Source organism: Rhopilema esculentum, chromosome 12 (genome assembly GCF_057945365.1).
Source record: "Rhopilema esculentum isolate cy_ngs chromosome 12, ASM5794536v1, whole genome shotgun sequence".
NCBI classification, from domain to species: Eukaryota; Metazoa; Cnidaria; class Scyphozoa; order Rhizostomeae; family Rhizostomatidae; genus Rhopilema; species Rhopilema esculentum.
The window spans coordinates 948518-972690 of NC_142826.1; the positions used below are offsets into that span (position 1 = coordinate 948518).

At 36.7% G+C, this 24173-nt stretch overlaps 1 protein-coding gene across 2 annotated transcripts; it reads right to left on the bottom strand.

Annotated features, from left to right (window-relative positions):
• Positions 1-1085: 1085 nt before the first annotated feature.
• On the bottom strand, positions 1086-24134 carry LOC135681398 (ATP-dependent translocase ABCB1). 2 transcript variants are annotated; one of them, XM_065195855.2, is made up of 26 exons: positions 23964-24134; positions 21356-21464; positions 19347-19747; positions 17023-17194; positions 16361-16485; positions 15407-15523; positions 14793-14847; positions 14314-14427; positions 13883-13990; positions 13155-13280; positions 11988-12191; positions 10896-11066; positions 10453-10678; positions 9961-10106; positions 9442-9621; positions 9056-9163; positions 8572-8649; positions 7234-7317; positions 6470-6673; positions 5267-5367; positions 4963-5103; positions 4422-4578; positions 3852-4049; positions 3408-3623; positions 2951-3097; positions 1086-2621 (listed from the first exon to the last, which is right to left on the bottom strand). In XM_065195855.2, exons 1-26 carry the CDS (start codon positions 23981-23983, stop codon positions 2430-2432), a joined length of 3900 nt encoding a protein of 1299 aa, XP_065051927.2. In that variant the 5' UTR covers positions 23984-24134; the 3' UTR covers positions 1086-2429. The 2 variants fall into 2 exon arrangements, with proteins under 2 accessions (XP_065051927.2, XP_065051926.2); XM_065195854.2 differs by lacking the exon at positions 23964-24134 and adding an exon at positions 23707-23953.
• Between the last annotated feature and the right edge of the window lie 39 nt (positions 24135-24173).

A 24173-nucleotide genomic window follows, 5' to 3' on the forward strand; every position in this document is an offset into this window, starting at 1 on the left:
CGACAAAGCATTAGACCTTCCTCGGCAAAGCCTTCTAGTCTAAAACCTTCCAGTGTGTTTTCAGCCGGCAAAAAATCAACATTTTGGGTGATTGATCACGAGTATTTAAAAACCGATTCCAAAAACACATTAAGGTTCTTTGATCGAATTCTCTAGATTGCAGAAGTGTTTTCTTAAAAATCAAAATAAGTCTTTTTTCAGATTAATTAACGAAAGATTAATTATTTTTTCTAGGGTAATCATACCCTGGGTGCCAGAGCCTCAGAGAGTCAAAGGATGAAGAACGGGGGAAAGGAAATGCGAAGGAGAATGGAAGAGGAAAGGGGAGAGCCTCGTTGGGGGACGACTGAAGGCAAGACAAATAATCATTTATCGAGTACCACTTTTCTAAATTTTTGGACATTCCTTTTGTATTCCTCTACCACCCCAATCCCTCCCTCCACACAGTGCTGTTTCATGCAATGTCAACAGGCTCGCGTGGTTAAATGGATTCCTTTAAATGGATAGCTGTGATGTTCAATTTGAAAACCAACATTGTTTTTGCCGAGCTTTTTTGTGGTTTCGTACATTTTTTGCCGGAAGAAGTTTATTTTTTAAAACAAAACTAGTTCCAAGAGCTTGTACCAGAGATTGTGCTTGAAGTAAATCATGTAAAACATATCTTTTGACAATTCAATAATGTTTCATATATAAAATTTGAAAAAGTCTAATTGCGAAACACTCAAGCGAACGTAAAATTGATTCTTTTTCTAGCAATCTCGATAAAATTGATTCTTTTTCTAAAAATAAGGGTTGTCAGTTGTCCCCTCGTGGCCTTGCTTTCCTGACTGCTGCAACCCATTTCCTACCCTTGGTACCAGACTCACTTGGTATTCATTTTCAATATCCGAAAACCTGCCTTAAAAAAGAAAACCGAGAAGGACACTTATGGTATTGCTTAAGTTTCACTAATGGTTAATGCTCACTAGACTCTGCAATAGGGTTATCCGCCTTATGTTTCTGATAAATGAATGCAAGAGAGGTCGGGGGAGATAGGGCAAGAGAGACAGGTCATGGGAGATAGGTCAAAGAAGATAGGTCAAGAGTCACGCTACAATATACTACCTCAGAAATTATAAGTTTTCGCTTATTACAGTGATGCAACGCATTATGAAACAACAAAACGATATCATATGACAAGCATAACATGTTTTATCGTGTATAACACGTTTGAACTTCTGTACAATTAAAACATTGAGCACAATGGTGCAGAAAAATACACAGCAAACCTTATAGACATATAATAAAGGTTACACATATCACTAAGATATAGAGAAACGAAGCTAATATTTGAAATCTGTTTCAGAATAACTAATTTCATTTTTACATAAAATGAAATATCATAATTATTTGTTGAAATAGTGCTATGTAAAAACAAGGTTCTAACGCAGGAACAAAAACAGTGTCAGTGTTCCTGTAAACAGTCAAATGAGATTTCTCCACCCCCCCCCCTCTCATCCCCAAAAGCATGCGAACCTGGGAGCTGCACCCAAAGAATGATACTTTACAACCTATTGAGGTTACAGTTCGTTTGATATACTTTTAAGTCGAATTAGATTTCATAGTTAATCAAAGATCTGAACCAAACAACCATTTTTTGTCAGACAGGGCTTCCTGAGTTGAGGTAAAAACTCCAAACCAAACGAGGATCATTGTAGGCAAGCTTGAGCTGCATGCCACAACTTCTTTGGTAGGGGAGATTTATCTACCAAAAATTGAAAACCTAGCTGCTTCTTCAAAACTTACAGCTCCAGGCCCCCCAAAAAACAATGTACGTTTAAACATGACACGGTTCAAGGATCTACGAATTGCTTTCTTTGATACAACTCTGTAATCAATGTGAATGCCAAAGACCAGAAAGAATTTAACATTTTTTGTCCGATTGTGAAGTTCAATATCAGCTACATGAAAGCAAAAGCCAGGCTGATATTTTACTAGGGTTCGGAGACTAGATCATAATCATGGCGACCAAAGCCTACGATAGGCCCAAACAATTTCAATGACATACAGCTATGCTTATACAACTAAGATCTAAAGCGATGAAATTGTTAATGGCTGCCCTATTTTATCAGGGCAAGTTGGTGTTAGCATTTTACTAGCCCTTGTAATGCATTTCCTTTTTCCTTAATTTAATTTCGCATACATTGAGTTATACTGATAAAAATGTGCATCCCGCTCGAGCTAAATCTAATTCTTTGACCAACAACCAACCATATCTAACTTTTGCAAACTGTATTCTCCAAGTGCCAAAAATAAGATCCATATTGCAAAAAGGGCAAGGGAAGGTTAATTAAAGAATATACTGCTTTCTGTAACGAAATCTTGCTTACTTTCTGCATCGACAGAAGGCTTTTCTGTGATATGGAGAATTCATTGCTTGATGACTGCGGTTAAAACTGTCCACTGTTCAAAACGTAATATGCGCCTTTCTTTTCCATGAGCTCAGCATGGCTTCCAGCTTCGATGATTTTCCCATTCTCCACAACAGCAATGACGTCAGCATTTTGAACCGTCGATAAGCGATGGGCAATGATAATCGAGGTTCGTCCTTCCATTGCAACATCAAGGGCATCTTGCACGACCTTCAAAAGAAAAGAAATTTGCGATGTTATGGATTGATTACAACGCACGTCAGTATAGAAGTAAACAACCCAGTTGCACTGTTGTTAACATTTGAGTTGATTCAATACACGATTCCTTGAAAGGGGGGCAAAGAAAAGAAACAGTAATACGTCAAAGTGGTCAGCAATATGTTACAGTTTTGCATTTGGCATTGTTAGAAATGATTCAAAAACGACGAATTCAAGCAATGTGAAGAAAAACAAATTTCTCGGTTTGGCAAAAACTAGATCAACTGCAAGAAAATGCTTTCACGGATCAATCATCAAACGGTGTAGCACGAGGGCCGTACCTTTTCACTTTCCGAATCCAAAGCTGACGTTGCTTCGTCCAGTAATAGAAGTTTTGGGTTTCTGATCAACGCACGTGCAATAGCAATTCTCTGTTTTTGTCCTCCTGATATCAAAGTGCCCTTCTCGCCAACTAAGGTGTCATAACCCTTTAAATATTAACAAAGAAGAAAAATTTAAAAATATTCTTAGAATTTTTACAGAAATAAAATAAAGATTCCAACTACCAATATTAAAAAAGAAAAGCAATTATAAAGATTGAAAGAGTTAGAAAAATACGATGGTACAATGTATTGACCAACGACACTACTTTCATCATAAATCTTCGTAAAAACTAATCGCCATACCGCTTAAAGAATAGAAATGTGAATGAAAACAAATCTAAATGCCTCTTAGTAATTATGAAATCTTGGCAAAAATGGATCTTAAAAACAAAACCGACCCTCTTAATCAACTTACGTTGGGAAGAGACGCAATAAAATGGTGTATGTTTGCTGACATGGCAACAGCCTCGATTTCAGCTTGCTCGATACTTTTCCGCTCCTCGTCATTAAGACCATACGCTATGTTGTCACGTATGCTGCAGTTGAACAAGACAGGCTCTTGAGCTACGTAGCCAATTTGGGAGCGCAGCCAACCAAGGTTCAAATTTCGCACATCTAGCCCACCCAGTTTCTGTATAAAAAAAGATTTTCAGACCGAGGAAAATCATGAGGTTTAATTTAATTAGATGAAAAAAAGTTTAATTTTGAAAAAGCTACTCGTTGGACCTCGATACTATGAATAAAAAAGCCAGAAAGATTATTAGAATAAAATCTAAAGAAAAATAAGTCTAAAGAAAAATGCTGGTATATTTTGGAATTCCTGTTATTGTTATCTGGCGTGAATAAAACATTGACTTACAACTGCGCCCGTTGCAACATCGTAAAATCTTTCGATCAGCGAAACAGTGGTGCTTTTACCACATCCACTTGGACCAACCAGAGCCAAAGTCTCACCAGGCATTACTTCAACAGAAAGAGACTTCAATACGGTAACATTCGGTCTACTTGGGTAGCTGAACTGAACTTCACTGAAGCTAACGCTTCCGTCCATTGTATCCTAACAAGAAATTATTGGACATTCAGAGAAAAGAAAACTGATTATTGTTAACCGTTATAGCAATAACCCTTTGGTGCTAAAAACATCAACAAATCTTCCACCAATATTAGTTTGCTAGGAAAAACGTTGTTACACCGTGTATGACCAAAGCCTGAAATTGGGCTACGACAGCACTCGTGGAATAATAGAAGCAAAGCAGAGTTTCTTTTATTACTTTTGGATTAACTCGTCTCTGAGCATAAAACCGACTTTACGTTTAATATCAATATGATTCAGCAGTTAATAACTTAATACCAGGAACTATCCAAAGAAAAAAAGGCTTGCTATATGGATATTTTGCAATATACCCTCAACTCAGGGCTAGTTACTTACGGGTTTCTCGCCACTTTCACTGTAACTGTCAATAGGCGGGACAAGGTCAAGAAGCTTGAAAATCCTTGCAGCCGAGACTTTAGCCTTCAGATAATTTGGCGCAAACGAGGCTACTTGTCCAGCAAACATGGCGGCAAAAACCAAGGCAAATACAACCCTTTGAGAAATGTGATAACATGACATTGGGAGTGATTATTCTATTACAGCTAAAACAGTTCACTATATCTCGATTAAACAAAAAGTAGCTGTAATTCTTACTATTGGCGATATAAAATCTGCGGGGCGATTTTTCCAAGAAACATTATGTAAAAAAAGCTGGCATCGACGTTAGTAAAGTTAGCAAGTAAAGCATGCTTGTTTTGAAATAAATTAACCAATCTGGCTGAAGTTGCTTTTTCGCTAATCGTTGTAGTGATTAAAGAAAAGATAAGTGACTTAACAAGATGAAAAAAATTAATCTAAAAGGCAGTTCCGTTAAAAAATCATTATTCTCGATCTCATATAAACACCAACGTGTCGCTATCGACTGTGTTTTACTCACTTGAACATGTCCGCAAAATCGACTTCATTTCTCACAACCAAGTGTCCACCTAGGCGAAATGCGGCTGCATTGACTAAAAACCATATGGCATATGACATTCCAAAAGAAACGCCAAAGAAATGCGAATTGTATTGTGCTTTCCTAGAAACAACATAAAGTAACAGCTTGAAATGCTCAAATTGCTCTAAAAAGAATCATTGGCTCGTTGATTATTGAATTAACTTTATGCAGTCATTTATTCATTCACTAGATGTGCCTATCAGTTTGTAATCTATGAAAGTCAAAGCAAAACCATCATATTTACTTGTAAGGTTGGCTCAGCAGCGTCACGTAGCGATCGAAAAAGAATTCTTCAACGCCTAAAGATGCAACCGTGCGGATATTTGTAGTTGTTTCGCTGGCAACCTAAAACAGCAGAGTATTCTCATTTCATTATATCAAAAAAGGCTATGAAAAAATATAGGCCAAGCTAGTTGAAAAGTAAGAGGCATCGAAAGACGAACCTTCACCAAAGACCCTGAAGTCCAGCCATATATTTGCTTTAAATGTAGGTCAACTCTTTAAAAGAAACACTGTCAAACCCACTCTTCAACTATCAGAAACTGGGTTCGGCTTACAGTGTTATTAGTGTTTTTAGTCTAATAACAGTTTTCCAAAGCTATAGGCTTGTAATGGCCGTCATTGTTTATTTTCATACACAATGATTTGGACTCGTGCTCAAGGCTCCGCATGTCAATAGACTTTTATTGTGAATGTGACGTATTCGTCATAGAAAACAGGGCGTAAAGCCATTGTAGTTTACTCGCACGTTATTAGCCTCCTCGGTCTAATAACGCATTCCGGGATATCGGGCGCTTACTCCCCCTTACTTCGTAAAACAAGATCGCAAACAAAATAACTACCATAATTCAAATTGGTTTTGTGCACTCGTTTGTTTCTCAATATTTTCCCCGTAATTTCAGCAGTCAAAAGTCTAACGATGAACAACTTTTTCGCTTATAAACGATGGCCTACCCAAAGACTTCGATTCTCTAATAAAGATCGTTACAGTGTTAACGAGACATTCCCATGGATTTGAGGGAAAGAAACAAAAAAAACTTATTTTCGTTGCCCAGGTCTTGTGATGGGATATTTTCAGAAGGTGAAATTATAAAGTCTTTTTAAAAGAATTGTTTAGAGCTCTGTTATATCTAGAATGGTCTGTTTTTTCTGTCTTCAATGGCCCCGTTATTAGAAAGCCACTTCTAATAACGCAGTAGCCGAAATGTTGCTGAGGGCGCATTGATAAAACACATGAGGCATCGAAGGTCAGCCATGCCCTTAAAATGCATTTCTGTAGTTTCTAGAGTTTCTGGTCGACTTTTCTGCCTAACAAGAGGCAATAAGATAAAGAATACAGATGACGATAAGATAAAATATAAATGCGAATCAACAAATTTTGCGAACCAACAAATTTCGCGAACCAACAAATTTTGCGAACCAACAAATTTCGCGAACCAACACATACCGCGGAAGCCTGTACCAATGTCTCTTTCTCCTTTGCTGCAAAACTCGTGTTTATTGATGTGTACATGGCACCAGCCAGCAGGAGGAAGGGAATAAACGCGAATATAAGCAGTGTCAACTTCCAAGAGTATACAAATGAAACTATTATGGCAGAAAGACCCATGACAACTACTTGAACCAGTGTTGACAGCCGGATACTCGTGGCCTAAATGAGAACACAAAACTACAGATGGTAAAGTATTGAAACGAGCTCAGTCACTTGCACTTCATATAACAACATAAAATAACAGCACAGAATAGATTTCCTTAAAAGCACAATTTTCCTTAAAGGTAGCCTAGCATTTCTTATGAATTTAAACTAGGTGCAAACAGTGCAATCAAATTTGTATAAATACTTCCAAGACTAGAAAGATATTTTTGCTATCATTCATATTCACAGTCTTACTGTTTTGCTCAGAAATATGTGCTTTGGTAGCAGACTATTCCACTGAAAGCAAGACAAGTTGAAACTCCTATAAAATAATCAAATTTCATTGTTCAAGGATATATTGGTATTTCTTACATACTAAATAATAAAGTTCAATAATCCAAATATAAGAAATTTCTTCATAACATATAAGAAAACGAGCTCCTTTTGTCGGATCTAAATTTTTTCTGCCTCAAGACATAAAAAAAGACAGTCTCGGCAAACATTGCTATAAACTGATCAGGAAGCAGAAGGGAATTATACAATTAAATCAAGAGTAAATCTTAATTTCAGATTACCCCCTGAACGCCCGAGGCATCGGAAGCCAATCGTGCACTCAGAGCTCCTGTTGAATGAGTAGGCTCGTCGAAAAAAGATATATCCTGAAAGAAAATTGCGATAATATTGATATATTGTAGATGAAAAGCACTGCACCTACGTACACAGATTAGAGCATTGATAGAATATAATCAAACAGGCTCAAATGGTCTAACACTTGTTTGCCTTTTCTGAAGAATTGCTAATGTTCAGCCAATGGCCTAGCATGGGATTATTAGACTTAACATTCAACGTGTCTTTGAGCATTTACGTTGAACTAAGAAACCAGCCTGTGACCTAATAAGATTAATTTTACATGGTTAAACGTCTTGAAAAATTATAGTAAAATGAAAATGACATGCAGAACGACACGATTTGCATTCAAAGACCTTGCAACCAGTTTCAATGCCACTGCAAGTTGTGAAAAAGATAACAGTTGCTAATAATATAAATTAAAAAAAGGAATATGACTCCAACTTGTGTTTCATGAAAGGGAGTATTGAATATAACAGGCTGTTATTGGATAAACCGCGCTTCAACAGTCAAAGCTGACAAAATCATAAACGTAGGGCATTTTGACTTTAGGATCAATGTTATCTGAGAGATATCAAAACATTTTTAAAAAACTCTGAGCCACTCTGAGAGTTCAATAAGATAGCTTAGTACCATAATGCAGGTATTGCAGATTTTATACACGCTATTGCAGCTGTTATACATTCCATCCACCCAAGTCTTGGGAAAATAACTCCATACTAGTTTTGGGAAACTAAAAACCCTAAGTTGACGTTCAAAGTGGAAAAGGAAGTGTATTTCTAGAAAAAAACAATCAAGCGGGGAGGTCATACTAAAAACCATAAAGGGCCAAGGTACAGAATAGGAATTAGGCAGAAGGGGAACTCCTGCCCATCAGGTGAAGCCTGAAAATTCTAGCGCATGAGTTAATTTATACGAGGCTTTGCATGTAACTGTCGGGGAAATTAAAAAAAATGATAGTAGACAATTTTATTGAGATGAAATGCCCCATGATACTAAACAAGTACAGTTGTGTATCAAAATTAATTTACTGTCTGATAAATGAACGACAATTTGCCATGGCTAAGTTTTTCTGATGAAATCGAGGTTAAAGGGGAATTCGAAAATTCTATATTCACTCAGGTTTTAAAAAAACAATAAAGGAACCGACGAGAGTTACCCTTGTGCCTATTTCCTATTCTGTGGCCAAGTTACTGATCACAATGTCAAACAGCATACCTTATAAGCACTAGAAATAAAGGGAAAATAAAAAAGTGATATTTTAAAAGATAATAATGTTATCCTACCTGACGTAATATTGCTTGGAACAAAAGCTCTCGCAATCGCCTTGTTAATATTTCTCCAGCGACAGAGAAGAGGTAACTCTTAAAGAGGAAAACATATGGTGAAAAATTATAAAAAATGTGGGATAAATGTCAATAAGGAATCAAACACACTAATGATTTGAAGCGGTTTAGTAAACATAAAGCGGTACATTAGGGCACGTGAGCATGTTCAAGCTTTGAAAATACATCATAATTATCATTTAATAAGATCTCCAAATTCTAATTAAAATAATGATGGATATCAGTATGTTCTAAATCAAATGTATTTAACAAATGCATTTTGTACAGTCTTCACAAACTGAGAAAATTGTGAAAAGCACAGGCAGGCATAAGTCCTTTGAATGCATAATGAGGAGCTAAAAGAAGAAACCTAATTTATTTATTCATTAATCATAGAGGATCATTTAGAATTATAATCATGTAACAACGATTCAATTGATCTTACAGAAACAAGGATGGCAACACCAGAGCCAACTCCGAGGACAACAAACATCAGGGACCAGAACTCAGCCTTGCTTCTCATTTCTTTGACATTGCTTTTGAAGGAGAAGATCTGCAAGACAAAATTACTCATTTCTCTGCATTGTTATTTGATTTCTTAGCACTCTTATTAAAATACCATAGCAGTTATCCATATGGCATAAAACATTTAGAGCATCGATCGCTTATTTTATGGAAAATTAGGACTCAAGCTCCAGCTATAGTTGTTTACTCAAAAGCTGTCGACTTATAAAACAAAGCTTGGTCATATTTAAAAGAAGCTAATTTCTATTGGAACAAATGTTGTCTAGAGAAATTCCGATCGCCAACTAGGAGAACGCTGATCCTTGCCTTGATAATTTCGCTGATAATGACAGCAAATCCAACAGGAAATGCACCAGCCATTCCAGCAAATACACTGCCCAGTGCCAAATATGGCCACTCGGTTATACTGAGTTTCATAATTCTTGAAAGCGGGGGAATTTCTACTTCCTCTTCTATCTCTTCTTCAGGTTCCTCTTTCTTCTTCGTCTAGAATGATGGAATGAGTTTCACAATAATGAAATTAAATAAATCAGCAAAATATACATAATAATGACTTGACTGTTCTCAGATTAGAATATTAATTGTATATAAACTTTATAAAACAAAAAATTACGAGCCTAGGCCAATGATTAAGTTGAAGCGACACTAACAGTAAGCCTCGTTAGAAATACGTGCCTGACACCTCAAAATTGTGGCAAATAAAACAAGATTGTTGAATGAAAATGAAGAGTTTTCTTCAAGATTTTCTTTCCAAACGTAATTTGTAAATAAACACACAACCACATATATTCTAAAGTATCTTTGCAAAGAACTGCTAAAACATACCACATGTTTCTCCTCTCTTTGCGTATGCTGCCTGGAGTACTGTTTTTGCAATGTCTTCTCTAATTTCACGATTTCATCTGCACTAGTTTCACTTGTCTGTGAAATAACTGAAAACTTTCGACTAATTTTTTCAGCCAGCCTCAGAGCTACAAATGAAGTGCACAGACTGTTAAAACCTTGACAGATTGTAAGGAACATGTCATTAAATGTTACGTCTGAAAGTTGCGTAGAACAAAAGATCACCTCCTGACATTTATGATTGAACAAAAGCACAAAATCAAGGGCCCTCAAATACTTTGGGAGGATTTCGAAGGCTAGATTTTCTAATTTTCCCATAATGAAAAGAAAATTGCGGCAAAATTATCATCCGAAAAATGCATAGAACGCTCTCTGATTCTGATGTCCTGCTTTTGAATAACCAAATGCAACAAGTCTCCTGAATAGAAACGCTACCATCGCCTGAGGCAACATCCTACTGATAATTACCCTTACCTTTCTCCTCGTTACTTAGTACTGAAATGTTGTCCGCCTCATTTTCAACTTCTTCTGCTATGGTTTGCAGCATTACGAGTTTGTAATATACATCTTTCCGGCTCATTAAATCATCATGGGTACCCGTCTCCATGACAACACCGTCTCGCATGGCAACAATCATATCTGCGTTGCGTACAGTTGACAAACGATGCGCAATGACAATGGTTGTACGACCTTGGCTGGCCTGCAAAGACAAATACATCCTAATAAAATACATATAATTTTAATAAAAAATCATTAATAAGAATCTCTAGCATCCCCTTTTTTAAAAATAAGAAAGTCTTTTACAAACGACATGTAGCCAACAAAAATGTCCATTTTAAGAAGTGGCGTTAAAATATCTCTAAACAAGCAATCCCCGAAAATTGCAATGAAGCACAGCTTTCAGAAAACGGTTTTACCTGTTCAAGAGCTGCTTGCACGATCGACTCGCTCTCTGTATCCAATGCAGATGTTGCCTCGTCTAGCAACAAAATTTTTGGCTTGCGGACGAGCGCTCGTGCGATGGCGATTCGCTGTTTCTGCCCACCACTCAACTGAGCACCTCCCTCACCAACTTGTGTATCGTAGCCCTGATAAGCAAGAATGTAAGTACGTGTATAATGAAGTGAGAGGGTAAGTAAAGACTTAAGGCTGATGGTAGAGAGGCAAATATGTAAGCAATTAGGTAGATAGAAAGGTGAGCAAATAAGGAGCTACGCAAGTGAGGAATGTAGCAAATTGGTCAGCTACTAAAAAGTTAAATCAATAAAGAAAAATGCAAATAGGTAAGTAAAAAATGGCGAGTGGTGGTAACAATGTAAGTTGGAAAGGAAGCAGAGAGGTGTGCGGGTAAGCAAGAAACAGCGGTTGGCTGAAAAGCTTTAGTGAGTTTATTGAAATGTATTTAAATGTATTGAAATGTATTAGAATTGATTTCAAATTTGTGCAAAGTTGAAACAGTAAGCAAGAACATAATTGGAAAAAGTTGTTCCGTAAGAAGATAAGCGACCAAACTGACAAGCACTAGTGCAAGTATGAACAATTTGAAATAGGCTCATACGATGGAAACTATCTTTGCTTTATCATAAATGAAAATCATGTAAAACTAAAGAATTCCTTTTCATTAATAAGAAAAAACTTGCAAAAGTCATTCTAATGGTATCTTGCTAAAAACTGGTCTTGGGGGAAATAAACTTCAAAATAAAAACCTTTTAAAGCCCCCCCCCCCCTTTAAACATGTTCTTAAATTTTTAGGTTCCTCTTTTCCGGAGATTCATTTGAGCAGCGTGTCAAGAAAATAAACGTGTGAAATATAGTAATGCAATGGGCATACTTGCAAAAGTCATTCTAATGGTATCTTGCTAAAAACTGGTCTTGGGGGAAATAAACTTCAAAATAAAAACCCTTTGAAGCCCGCCGTCCCCCTAAACAGGTTCCTCTTTTCCGGGGATTCATTTGAGCAGCATGTCAAGAAAAGAATCGTGTGAAATATAGAAAAGCAATGGGCATACCTTCGGTAATTCTGAAATAAAACGGTGAGCATTGGCGTCGACGGCAGCCTCTTTGATTTCGTCATCAGTTGCATCACGTTTACCAAGCCTTATGTTTTCCGTGATTGTTCCCTCGAACAGCACCGGCTCTTGGCTGACTACGCCGATCTGGCTACGCAAATATCGCAAGTTGATCTTTCGCAAATCGTTCCCATCTAAACATACCTAAATGATCGAAAGTAAACAATCTTTATGAAATGCTTAACTGGGTTATTGAAATGTGTGTTTTTCATTGGATCTGTAGTCACCATATACACCAACCTATATGTTGATCCCACATATATGTCGACCACCCAGATATAACTAATTGGTATCAGGTACATCCCTAGTCGACTTCTTAATTCAGTTAGTTAGATACAATAGGATCATAAACAACAACAGTCGCAACATTTCTTTCTAAATGCGACTGAAATAATTTCAAAATGTGTTTACATCTTCTCCTCAACTTCCAGCTCTATTGCCAAACAACTGTTCAATAAGAACGAATCAATTTCTATACAATAGCTGCCTTTTCCCGTCATTTAACATAACATCAGTGGTGTAATGCTTTAAAAAAATGGGGGCTCTCGCACAAAATGTTGCGAAAAACAATAGCAAATGCTGAAATTTGCCACTTTTCGGCATCAACAAGAGGGGCTCAAGCCCCCCCCCCTTTAGTACTACACCCCTGTATAACATGGTATAGACTTTTTTCCAGCTACATATGGTAGGTGAGCAAATGAAAAAGACCTTTGTGGCAAAAAACTTGTTATAAGTCTCGCGTTATACATTGAAGGTCGAATTATAAATAGATAATTATGGTACTTACTTATGCTGAAAATACTTTTATTAAGCCTTTTAAAATATCTCAAATGTTAATAGTCTGTCGGGGGTAACAATTGCCATGTGATTCTCCGTTGTATTGTGGATATAGAGATTCGATTTCAACAACCTATCTGAGTGATCAACTGAACTAAATTCCTTTTGGAATTAAGTTGAAAAAGGTTGTGCCAGGAACTCGTTTATTCTGGCAAATTTAAAAAAGGAAATTGTAACCACGTCATATCTGTAAGAGAGATTTAAAAAAGGATATGACTCAATAGATTAATCAAATTTATTAAAAGACACAGATATCGTAAAAGAAGTTACCAATCCTTCTTCAGGGTCATAAAACCTCTGTACCAGCTTGACAATGGTACTTTTGCCACACCCTGACTCACCAACTAGCGCCACTGTTGAACCACTATCAATCTTCAGTGAGAATCCATCCAAAATCTAGAAGCAATTCGCATGTAACAAAATGCTATGTAACAAAATTTGTAGCCTAGAATTTTCCGAAACGTCCTATAAACATTACTATTATAGAAGATACACTTATTTCTTTATAAGAAATAAAGGTCGAAGTTGAGTACTCCAGTTACTTAACGCTGTGGAAACTTCCATACTTTTTGTTTCTTAAGAGTTTCTTAAATATGACGTCATTTATTTTAATATTGGCTTCCCATTCTTAATTTCTTGTTTGATACTTGGTTGATAGATTTTTGTCGTTGCAAATGTCCATGTTTTTTATTGCTTTCAAATGCTCGGGCATTTCATTCAAGGGATTTTCTTCCGTTCTAATGCTGCACTTAGATGAGGGAGTTTTTGACTTTTTCGAAAGTTTGGAATTTGCAAGATTGCGTCGAGTACTGAAGTTTATTAATTTTTTCAGATTGCCCAGTACCCGTTTCTTATAGCGATTTTCTTATAAAAAAAATGAGTGTAAACTAGAAAATCTTGCAAATAGAGCAAAATAATGTCACATCTAGAGTATATATAATACAAAGGTAGATGAGTTTATGTAGGCACAAATCCTATGTTGCATGTAGAAATTGTACCTTAATTTCTTTCCTTGAAGGGTATCGGAAATGGATGTCTTTGAATTCGATGTTACCATTAACAGGCGGCGTTTCTCCTTCAGTCGACATCGAGTTGATTACACATTTCTGCCAACAAACAAGTGCTCGGTAATCATTGGTAAATCATCAAAGGACACAACAAAATGTTTTAAATATTTTTTGAAAACAACATTGATAACGATTCTACAGCTTTTTGGTTTATAATGCTTCTTGCGGCCTACATGCTATTTGTTATCAAACTCGTTGCTTTTACAAGTATTCTTACTCACATATACAATCAAAACCCTGTCAATGATTTGCTGTCCTGTCGGCAATTCATTTTCTAGTAGAAATTTCTATCACAAATAAAGATTTCTATTAAAAATAAAGATTTCTATTACAAATAAAGATTTCTATGACAGATCACGTACATGGTCCATAAGGTCGTATATATAGTAAGCAGCCCCTTTTGCGTTTGCTATGTCCTGTATGTTTGGTGCAGCTTGACCAATCTGAGTTGCTCCGACAATGATACAGAAGAAAACCTGATGAATTAAAAATATCATTTATTAACGTAGCATTAAAAAATAAGACAGAAACAAAATATTGAACCCTGGATAGAAAACTTAAATTTCTTGAAATCAATACCTCTTGAAAGCAAGTAGTAAAAAATAGCTGATAAAGTTAGCTTGTAATTGTAAAAGTTTAGAGTGTCGTCTTAAATCTTGCATACTCTCTTAAAATTTACCAGGACAACTTTGGCAGCATGAGCCTTTTGTAAATTTTCAAAATTTCTAGTATCAAAGACCTCTTTAAGTTGTCTTGAACAATTGTTATAAGGCAGTGCATTCAGAAAAAGCTAGCCCATTTCTATGAAAAAAGAGCTTAAGCTTGAAATTGAATTACATACGATCATGACATCAGCTTCATTTATTATTCCATCAATGATAAGCTCAGCTCCGTACCTAGAAATGAACAATATTAGATAACAGAACAATAATTTGTATTATCAAGTAAATGCCAACATAGAGCGTAAAGTTTATGGAGGGTGAAATACATTCAAACATTTCATTTAGGACAAACATTTCTGGTAAGAGAAATAACTTTTGGATAGCATTCAAAATTTCATATTCCGCAGACCGTATACCTGATGTTTGAAAAAATGGACGAAGAAAGTACGCTTATAAAAAGTTCAGCCATTTATGCTATCTATTGGAGAGTGCACGAGCATTGCAAAGTTCCGAAAGGTTTGAACAGGAAATGAATTAAATAAAGGAGTCTTCGAATTACTTTGTAACCTAAACCAAAAAGAGGTCGGACATTCTTCGGATGGATTCAGAGAGATTTGCAGATACTGAAAAGAATTCCGGAAAACCTTGATAGATTAAGGAAACTTAACATCAAACATACAAGCATTTAATATAACATTGCAAGATGGCCTTTTAACCAATTTATTGCAAAAACTACATCCTACTAGATCTAGAAATATTTCTTCTGACAATCAGTAGGCTCAAAAGGGCTTACCAAAATGCAACAGCATACGAGCAAAACGTAACGAGCTGAAATAGGCCGAAAGCCAAACCAGAATTCAAGCCCTTTCTTATCCCAGCCTTCTGCGAGTCTCCCAAACAGGCTGTATATCTGTAATAACATGTAAAAATGTTATCTTAAAACATGAAAGTAACACCAACATATCAAAGCAGCTAATTTATTCATTCCATATTTCTTTTATTGAGTATTTTCTTCCTGGGGAAGTTTGACTGTTAGCTTACCAGTGAATATTACAATTAATAAACAAGGGCGGTAATAGACCTTCCCAAAATCTATCTTTTAAATCCTCAAGGCAAAATATTCAGCAACATTCGTACCCTCTATCGTATCTCCTTCGCAGTTCAGATCCGTCCTCGCAGTACGAAACATTTTGCCTTGCGGATTCGAAAAAATAGACGTTTGGAAAGCCTAGTATGTCTTTGAATATCATGCGGAATCTATCTAAAAACTCAAGACTAAAAGCATCCTTTAATCTAAAATGATTATTATCCAAAAGTTTTGGAGTCTTAAATTCAATTCATTCAATAAGCAAACAATCTTTACAAGGTACAAAATTTAAAATGACCTTGAAAAGTAGCAAAAATTTTAAAACAACAGGCTTTTTGTCTGACACTCTGAAGAGGACAAAAGGTCAGAGCGTAGATCGAAAACTCTACGCTAGTAAAAAACACCCAGTTGGAGAGTTGGGGATACATATATTTTTGCCCCTGTCAATTCGATTTTGAAATACCCGCCAATCTAAAGCCCCAGTTAAAAGTTGATATCGAATTGCAGTAGAAGGTAGGTCGTTTTACTTCAGGTCCAAGCTATTTGTTTTACTCATGGTTTGAATCGACGATTATAAATAGTTATCATCTATGCTTGCTACATATATACTTGCTACTGAAGTTGAATGGAAAGGGCATTCCGACTCAATTCTTTTATTACCTTTGAAGCTCTCGTTTTTCACCACCAAAGGCAACAACTGTTCTTATCGAACTGAACACTTCCTCTGCAACACCCCCAGCCTTGGCATATGCAGCTTGCTCTTGGCTCGTCAACTTGCTTATTACCTAAAAGACCCAAAAATACGATTACAAAAAGCGTGAAATTATCAACTTTATTCATATATTGCGAATCACGTCAGAGTTTTGGGGCTGCTATTTTCATTCAAAAGAAGCTAATGAAAAATCTAAGAAAATATATCTGCATCTACCATAGTTAAATCAGCAACCACAATGCTGATGGTTTTTTCGACGAATTACGACTGGTCACTGCAAGTACAGCCATGCGATAAAACTTTGTAGAGTTCAAATACAAGGAAGAAAGCAAGAGGTTGGCGGATAAACCGAGCATACTTGCAGGAACTGAGCTTACAAGTATTCGAAACAGCATTATTCTTTCCAACCCAGCGACGAAATGACCAAATGTTACCTAGCGATCTAATTAATTTTTCTTTTAGCTTCAGCGCGAAAATCCTTAAAAATCATTATGAAATAGCCATACAAGAATATTGAACAACAATAATAAACATCTAAATTTTACAAGAAACTAAGAAAGTTTAGTTTAATAAGCTGCAGAAAAGTAATAGCGAGACTTGTTTCTCTTACAAATCCAGTGATGGCAGTCGTTATGATAACGAGTGGTGTCAAGGCAAGAAGAACCAGCGTTAGCCTCCAGCTGTAAACAAAGCCAATGATAAAAGCTGCAACGAACATCGCAACGGAGTGAATCAGCATTCCAAATTTGTCACCAATCCCATTTTGCACCTTGGTAACATCTCTGCATTGAAAGAGAATACTGATTTAAAAAGAGTTAATGCTAGTTTGTTGTGATCTGCAAAATAAATTGAACTCCAATCTCTCTCTACTCCAAATGTAAACAAGAACAGACAGATCTAGAAGAATCCGTTGAGAAATCTCAATACGTACAATTTGAGTTTCGTAATCTCCTTTTGCAGTACTACAGGTGAAACATAAAAAGTCCTACCAAACTAAAGAAGATATTACTGTTGCAGATTTTGACGTTTAAAGAAGATCATTCAAAAGAAAGGTTAAGAAATAGCTTTGCCATGCAGGGCATGCTATCCTACCTCTTGATATTAATTAGCCCTTCAGAAAATGATGGCTACCTCGTTTAGCCATACCATGAAACAACAGCATGTTTCATTATTCATGTAGGAAGCTGAATTTTTAGCTTGCAAATAAATGGATATTGGAACACTCTCTATGATCGCAGGAGATATATGCCTCCCCATATTAGAAATTGCATTTGAGAAACGGGTAATGGTGCAAGGGACTTACTTTAACCTTAACTTCAAACGTCTGAAATGCTACAGTGCCCGGTAACGATAAGCTAAAATTTCCAAAAATACTGCAGTGGAAAGAAGCAAGACCTCTATCCAATCTAGCTATGCAGCCTTGTCTACTATGCCTGCCCACAGTCTGGGTACACTTCACTAAAATTTGGCATACTTTTATAGACATCCCCCTTTAGTGAATGTAGTATTAGCCCCCCAGATACGTTTTCGACCCCTTGCTTGCATAAATAAGTCCCCCTGCTTTTTCTCCACACTCGTTCCCTCGGCCACACAGCACCGTTATATCGGTCCTGTCTGTGTTAGAATAAAACTCCTACCAGATGCACCAAAAATTTAGTTTATATTTCTTGATGGCATTCATTTCATAAGATACTCTCTCCCTCCTATCATCTGCCGATAATAACTTTCGAGAAACTTGTATCCTGCATCGTTTAGCACTCGTATCAAAGTCCTGTAGCTGATATGAATGATCTCGCATTCCTTTGGCAAAACTTTTCCCCTAGTGTTTTAATTTCTATCTCGCATCTTCTTGAAGGCTACAAAGAACATAACCTTGTCTCTTCTGCTCAATAATGGTGGTCTACCTGTCCTATTTTGAGCGCTTATGGTAACAGATTCTTTCTTACAAATACGCACCGTTCTTGACACAGAAATCTTATATAAAGTTCAGCCATTTTCCGACACAATAATAACTTTCCATTTCACAGACAGCCGCCCAAAGCTCTTTTTGTCGCAAATTTTGCAGTGAAACACCATCTTTGCTATGCCTCTTTAGCTGCAAGTGAACGAATGCTTTGGTACTAAAGTCAACCAGTGGCGTCGTCAGCTCGAAAAAACTGGGGTTGGAAATTTTCTCGACCACGCCCTTCAGACTCTTTGAATAGCCTTTTTTAGCATTTTTCTATCTATTTCGAAATCTTTTGGCAAGCAACTTTTTCAAGCAGCTTTTTTGGTAACGGTGGCTTTTTTGCAAGTGCGAAAATCGGAATCGATCTGAACAGCACACCGCCAACGGATTTAACGGATTTAGAGAAATTAGAAAATCGAATTCTGGGAAACTGTACATGTCCACCCCAGCCCACCCCGTGGCTACGCCAATATAGTCAACAACAGGTGGATACCCGTCATTGACATTTCAGCAATTCCTTAATAGAGATAAAGCTAAGTTATGAAATTTCTACTTAAAATAACTTAGAATTCAAAATCTATTAAATCATAGCCACTAAAAACTCCTACCCCCATTGCGCAGAATTTCATGCAGCCAACGGCTTGAGAAAAGGGTTCAGATATTAGCTGCCAGAAGTCTTGGTACAATTCGCTAAAATTCCGTATATTTTCCGTGACATCTCTTGCTCTCCCTTAAACCAATGCTTAATAGCATCGGTTTCAGAGCCTAAAGTTCATTTGATGTAGTTTCATCAGAAAGCATAATTAAGAGGCTTTTCAATCGACCTTGCTTTTAAGGGGAGGGAGATTTTCTGTGTTTTACGACCGTAAAATTGCAATCTTCCCAAATATTTAATCGACTGCCTGCCGTTACAAGGACTTTTCGCTGGGATTGTAGTTTCAAAATTCATTGTGCACAAAAAAACAAACAAAATGTTCTTCACTTACTCTGTAATTCTTGTGCTGAGTTCTCCAGCATCAATTTGATCAAACCATCCAATATCCTTTTTCAGAATCTCTTTGAAACACAATTTTCTGATTTTATTGGCTTGCCTTACGCCAGAAAGTGACCAAAATGCTGTGTGAACATAAGCAGCTAATAGACAACCAAATCCGATCAAACTATAGTACTCGGCAAATTTCACCATCTGTCCTTCTATGTCGAAATTAATCGAGGTAGCGTTGGCCAGTCCCAATGAAACATCATACTGTTGCTCGCCATACTTCACAAAGTCACCAATGAGATCACCAAACATGATGATTGTCAAAGGCTGTGCAATCCCATTGCCTATTGCGAATATTGTCCCAATAACCATTAGAAAAATATCAGTTATATCCGCGTGTCGAAACTGTAATACAATGAAAGCAGAAGTATCAGAAAATATTGATAACTATGAATATGAATGAAGCCAGGAAAAAACAGCTACAGTACTGCATAACGCATTCTCTATTAGGATATGCTCGTGTCTAAGACAACTACTAAGAGCATATGTTATGTAAGAGCATTAAGCATGGTAGAGAAGATAAGCACAAAGACTCTATGGAGTGAACTTCAAAATGTACAAAACAGGTACTAAACAAACAAAAAACCAAATAAAAGAAAACCAAAAGGACTACTGGAGGAGTTCATTGAAAGTCTCTATAAAAGCAAAGGGAAATGAGATAGCAGGCCTGTCAGAACCAAGGGATTGGGGGGCTGGAGCCCCCAATTATTGTCAAACTGTAGTATATTTCCTTTACAACAGTGTACTGAATGAGAAGGAATACAATGGACAGCCTCCCCCAATATAAATTTCGTTCCAACAACACTGGGTAGTCATCCCATCCCCACCCCTCAAAAAAGATAAGGAAATTAATGTCTGAGAAAAGGGCAGATATGTAATGATGTCATATGCAAGCAAATGACCTAGGTCAATGATATTTTCAGAAAAGGATGTTTTCTGGTATCAAAAGGGAATGGTCAAAAAGATTTCCCCAAGAACCCAACCTAGGCTCATTTTGCTTTCCTGTGCCCCCTAATCTTGCTACCTTGGCTACGCTACTGAAAAAAGTTGTTTCTAGAGCAATGGTGGGAAGACTTGAACTAACAGACTTGGGGTTCTCCAGATATAGCCAAACAGGGTGTTCAAGTCCGTTTCAGGGGCTAACCAAAAAACTACCAAATCCCTAGCAAATGACCACATTTGTAAGTAGTTACTGCCCCTGAAGGGTACTTCTGATTGATTCTTTATAAAACTGTTAGTAAATGTCAGGTTCTGTTGCATAAAAGAAATTTCTTGTACTGGCATGTATTCCTGTAAATGACAAAGCTTTGGTTATTATGTGTGAATGAAGAATTTACTGATTTATGTGTATTTATTGTTGTCTATTCTTGGCCTATTGCTGTGTTTCATATTTGCTACATTTGGTTATTATGCTACCATTTGTGGGTTACTATGAAAAATACAGCAAAATTTGAGAAGAATCTTTAGAATTTTGGCTTCAACCCTCTTCAACTCTGATTGGCCTCTCGTATCTGGCCTAAATGGGGGGGGTACCCACAACCCCTGAGGCTAACAGAAACCAAACGAAACCAATTGAAAGAAACAGAAAGGAGAAAGATGGAAAATGATGCAAGTGCTCAGTAGAGTGGGATGCTAGGGGACTGAAAAATACAATTTAATATGAGACTGCTACAGGATAAGAATAATAAAAATAAGTTCTGCTACATTCTTGTACTTAGTGGGAGCTATTGACTGAGAACTGGTGGCAGATTTGAGACCTAATGTTGGCAAATGTTCCAGAAATTGAGCCATTAAAAGTGCTGCAAAAAGACTTTTTGTAATCATTTTCCTAAACCTTAAACAAAATGAAAGAAAAATTGGATTCAAATGTGTAAAATGACCATTGTAATTGCAGCAACTTAAGCATGCATAGCAGCATTAAAAGAGAAGGGATATTATCAAAAAGATACCAACCAGTTTTATGAGAGACACTTGTGGCTGCTTCTCATCTTTTTCCTTCTTTTCTTTTTCTTTGTTATCAACTTTCGAAGATGAATCTTCTTTCTCTGAAGGTTTGACCTTTCTAGTAGGAAGATGAACAAGCATAATGATAGCACAAGCTTTACACATTCTACGCATGTCATTTCAAATACTTGATTGTTTGAGCATACAACTAATAAACGTTTATTAACTGGCTTTCAGTATACTGTGCTACAGTTTTCCAATAGCTTTATATGCAGTGCAAAAGCTTGACATTAACAACAAAACCCTGCTATTTTGAAATTACCATTGGTATAGCAAAGAATTTCAAAGCTCCATGTTTCTAATACATTTTGAATTTTCATGGCTTTTGTGACAGAATTTACTGACTCTTAAATCTTTTCTAAAGTTAACCAAATAAATCATTTCAAAGTTAGGTATCACGACATTCCTACAACGGTAGGAGCAAAGCAAGAAAGGGGCATAAAATCTGTGCATGAAAGGGCGATTAGGTAAGGGGTAGCACATAGGACCTGAACTCACTGGCAGAAATTCATTTTGCAAGTGGGGGGCAATGCCCACAAAAGCAAACAAATTTGCCAACAAATGACATAATTTTACCAAGAAAACCAACAATTTAGCAAAACCTGGGGGCGGTTGCCCCCCTACACCTGCAATTTCCACCACTGCTTAAACTGATGTTTTATGGTGAGCTTGCTCTAGTCTGGGATAGATTCAGCTTATTACATATAGAAAAGAGTGACAAGGGACATTTGTTTGATAAGTTTTAAGATTGGGATTGGCTCTGAGGCCTCAGTGATGTCAAATTCTTGCTGATCATTTCGCTGATATCTGCTTTTGAAACAAAGAAGCAAAATTTCTGCATTTTCATGGATTTGTGACACCCTAGATAAAACAACAATAGGTCTACAAATACAAAGGGCAATATATGGCAGGAATTAGGGTTTAATTCATGCTCTACTTTCTCACTAACGATATCAGACTTGACGGTTCTTCAATGTTTTGTGTCATTTTTTCTGGATTTATAAAAATTAAATAGCTAAAAGGCCAGATTACTAGGTCTGGACCCACATGGGTCAAGGGCATGCTCCCCCTCCTAAAACGTCATAATTTTGAGAGATCAAACCTTCATGACATTATTTTGGTGTTAATTTGATTTCTCATAGGATATTGTGTGAAATAGACCTGTTTAGTGGGGTAAGAAATAGAATCAATCCCCTGAAAGAGTTTGGGATTCAATCAACAAAGCAAAAAAAATTGTGAAAGGATTATGGCCCCCTTCACCCGTTGATTCCGTTATGTTCATATAATGGGCTGAGACATTCTCTTTTTTCAACTGAAAATTGAAGAAAATTGCAGAATTCAAGGGGACATGATTCAAACCTGTAAACATCTTCAAGGCCTTTATGAAATGGGTGCTAATGATTTCTTTCAAGAAAAAACTAAACATTTTAAGTAGCTATACTCATTTGATTCAAAATAAACAATTTCAAAAAAAAACAATTTTTTGGACCTGTTTATCCATAATAAACTAAAAGTCCTTTGCCTAAAACATTAAAAATGGTATAGTAAAGTATTGGATATCTGGGACAAGGGGGAAAACTTTTAAAGATTTTAAATGGAGCAAACAATTATAGTATTTGTCACATCTCTTGGTCTGGAAAAGGATTAACAATATAACAACAGATCAAAGCTATCTTGAAAATTTGATTCAAAATTTTGCCAATGCCATTTCGGCCTTATAATAAAAAAAATTGCTAAGTGAGCCCAATAAAAATTCCCATAAAAAGGTTGTTGATTTAATTAGACCATTCAAGAAACTAGGGTCTCTAGGAAACTAGGGTTTCTTCTTATCAGACTTTGAACACAAAATTAAGAGAAAAAGAAGGAAGGAAAGGGTTAAGAGAGAAATTAAAATATAGATTTTCCACAGCCCTCAATGCATGGTTGCTTGGTGTTTGCTTGCATCAACACAGCTGCTATTTGGCTGGTTAACTTCTGTTAGGAGAAAATTTCTGCTAGCCTTAGCAACTTCCATAACTGAAATGATGATTTTTCGCATCGTTCATTGATTGATTTTATATCAGCAATAGCCATTTGCCTTGTAAACAAGCTGTCGCCACGGCTCTTGGCACATAAGCTTTTAGGGTAACACCCCAAAGGCCTAATGTTATGCAATGCAATTCGAAGACACATCTGCTTCCTTTTGGCAACCCCTTTCCTTTATCTTTCCTTTAAACCAGTAAAAGAAGAAAAACAACTTGCCATTCGCTCTTTTATAAGAAAGGAATAAACAAATAGAGTCCACTTTCATTTTATTTTACCTCGAATTTTCGCCATTTGAGAGGTCTTCCTCTTTTGGAGTTAGAACCTTTACCATAGGTACGGCAGATGGACTGCCTTCAAAATCGTTTTCCAACCGTCCTTCCCAAACCATTTTGACTCCACCGCAAACAATCAAATCTAGTATGAAATAAGCTATAGTTCGACTACTTGTGAGCGACGATTACAGCTGTGCTCTACCGGCTAAGGGGCACGTCCCACATCATTAGTAGCCGTAGTACATTAACAATCGACATACCTGTCTCCCTTAATCTTCATTTTGAATGCCTTTTGTTTATGGCCAGCACAATGCTTCAATTAAAGCAATCAAAGCACGATGTCCGATATCAAGTCAGTAGACCAAAGCAAAACAAATGACCAAAGAGCTCCATCATAGAAATCGGAGGACAGTTGACGCTGCTGGATGTGTTACTATGACAATGAGTCGAAAATCTTCTTGTGGGCGACC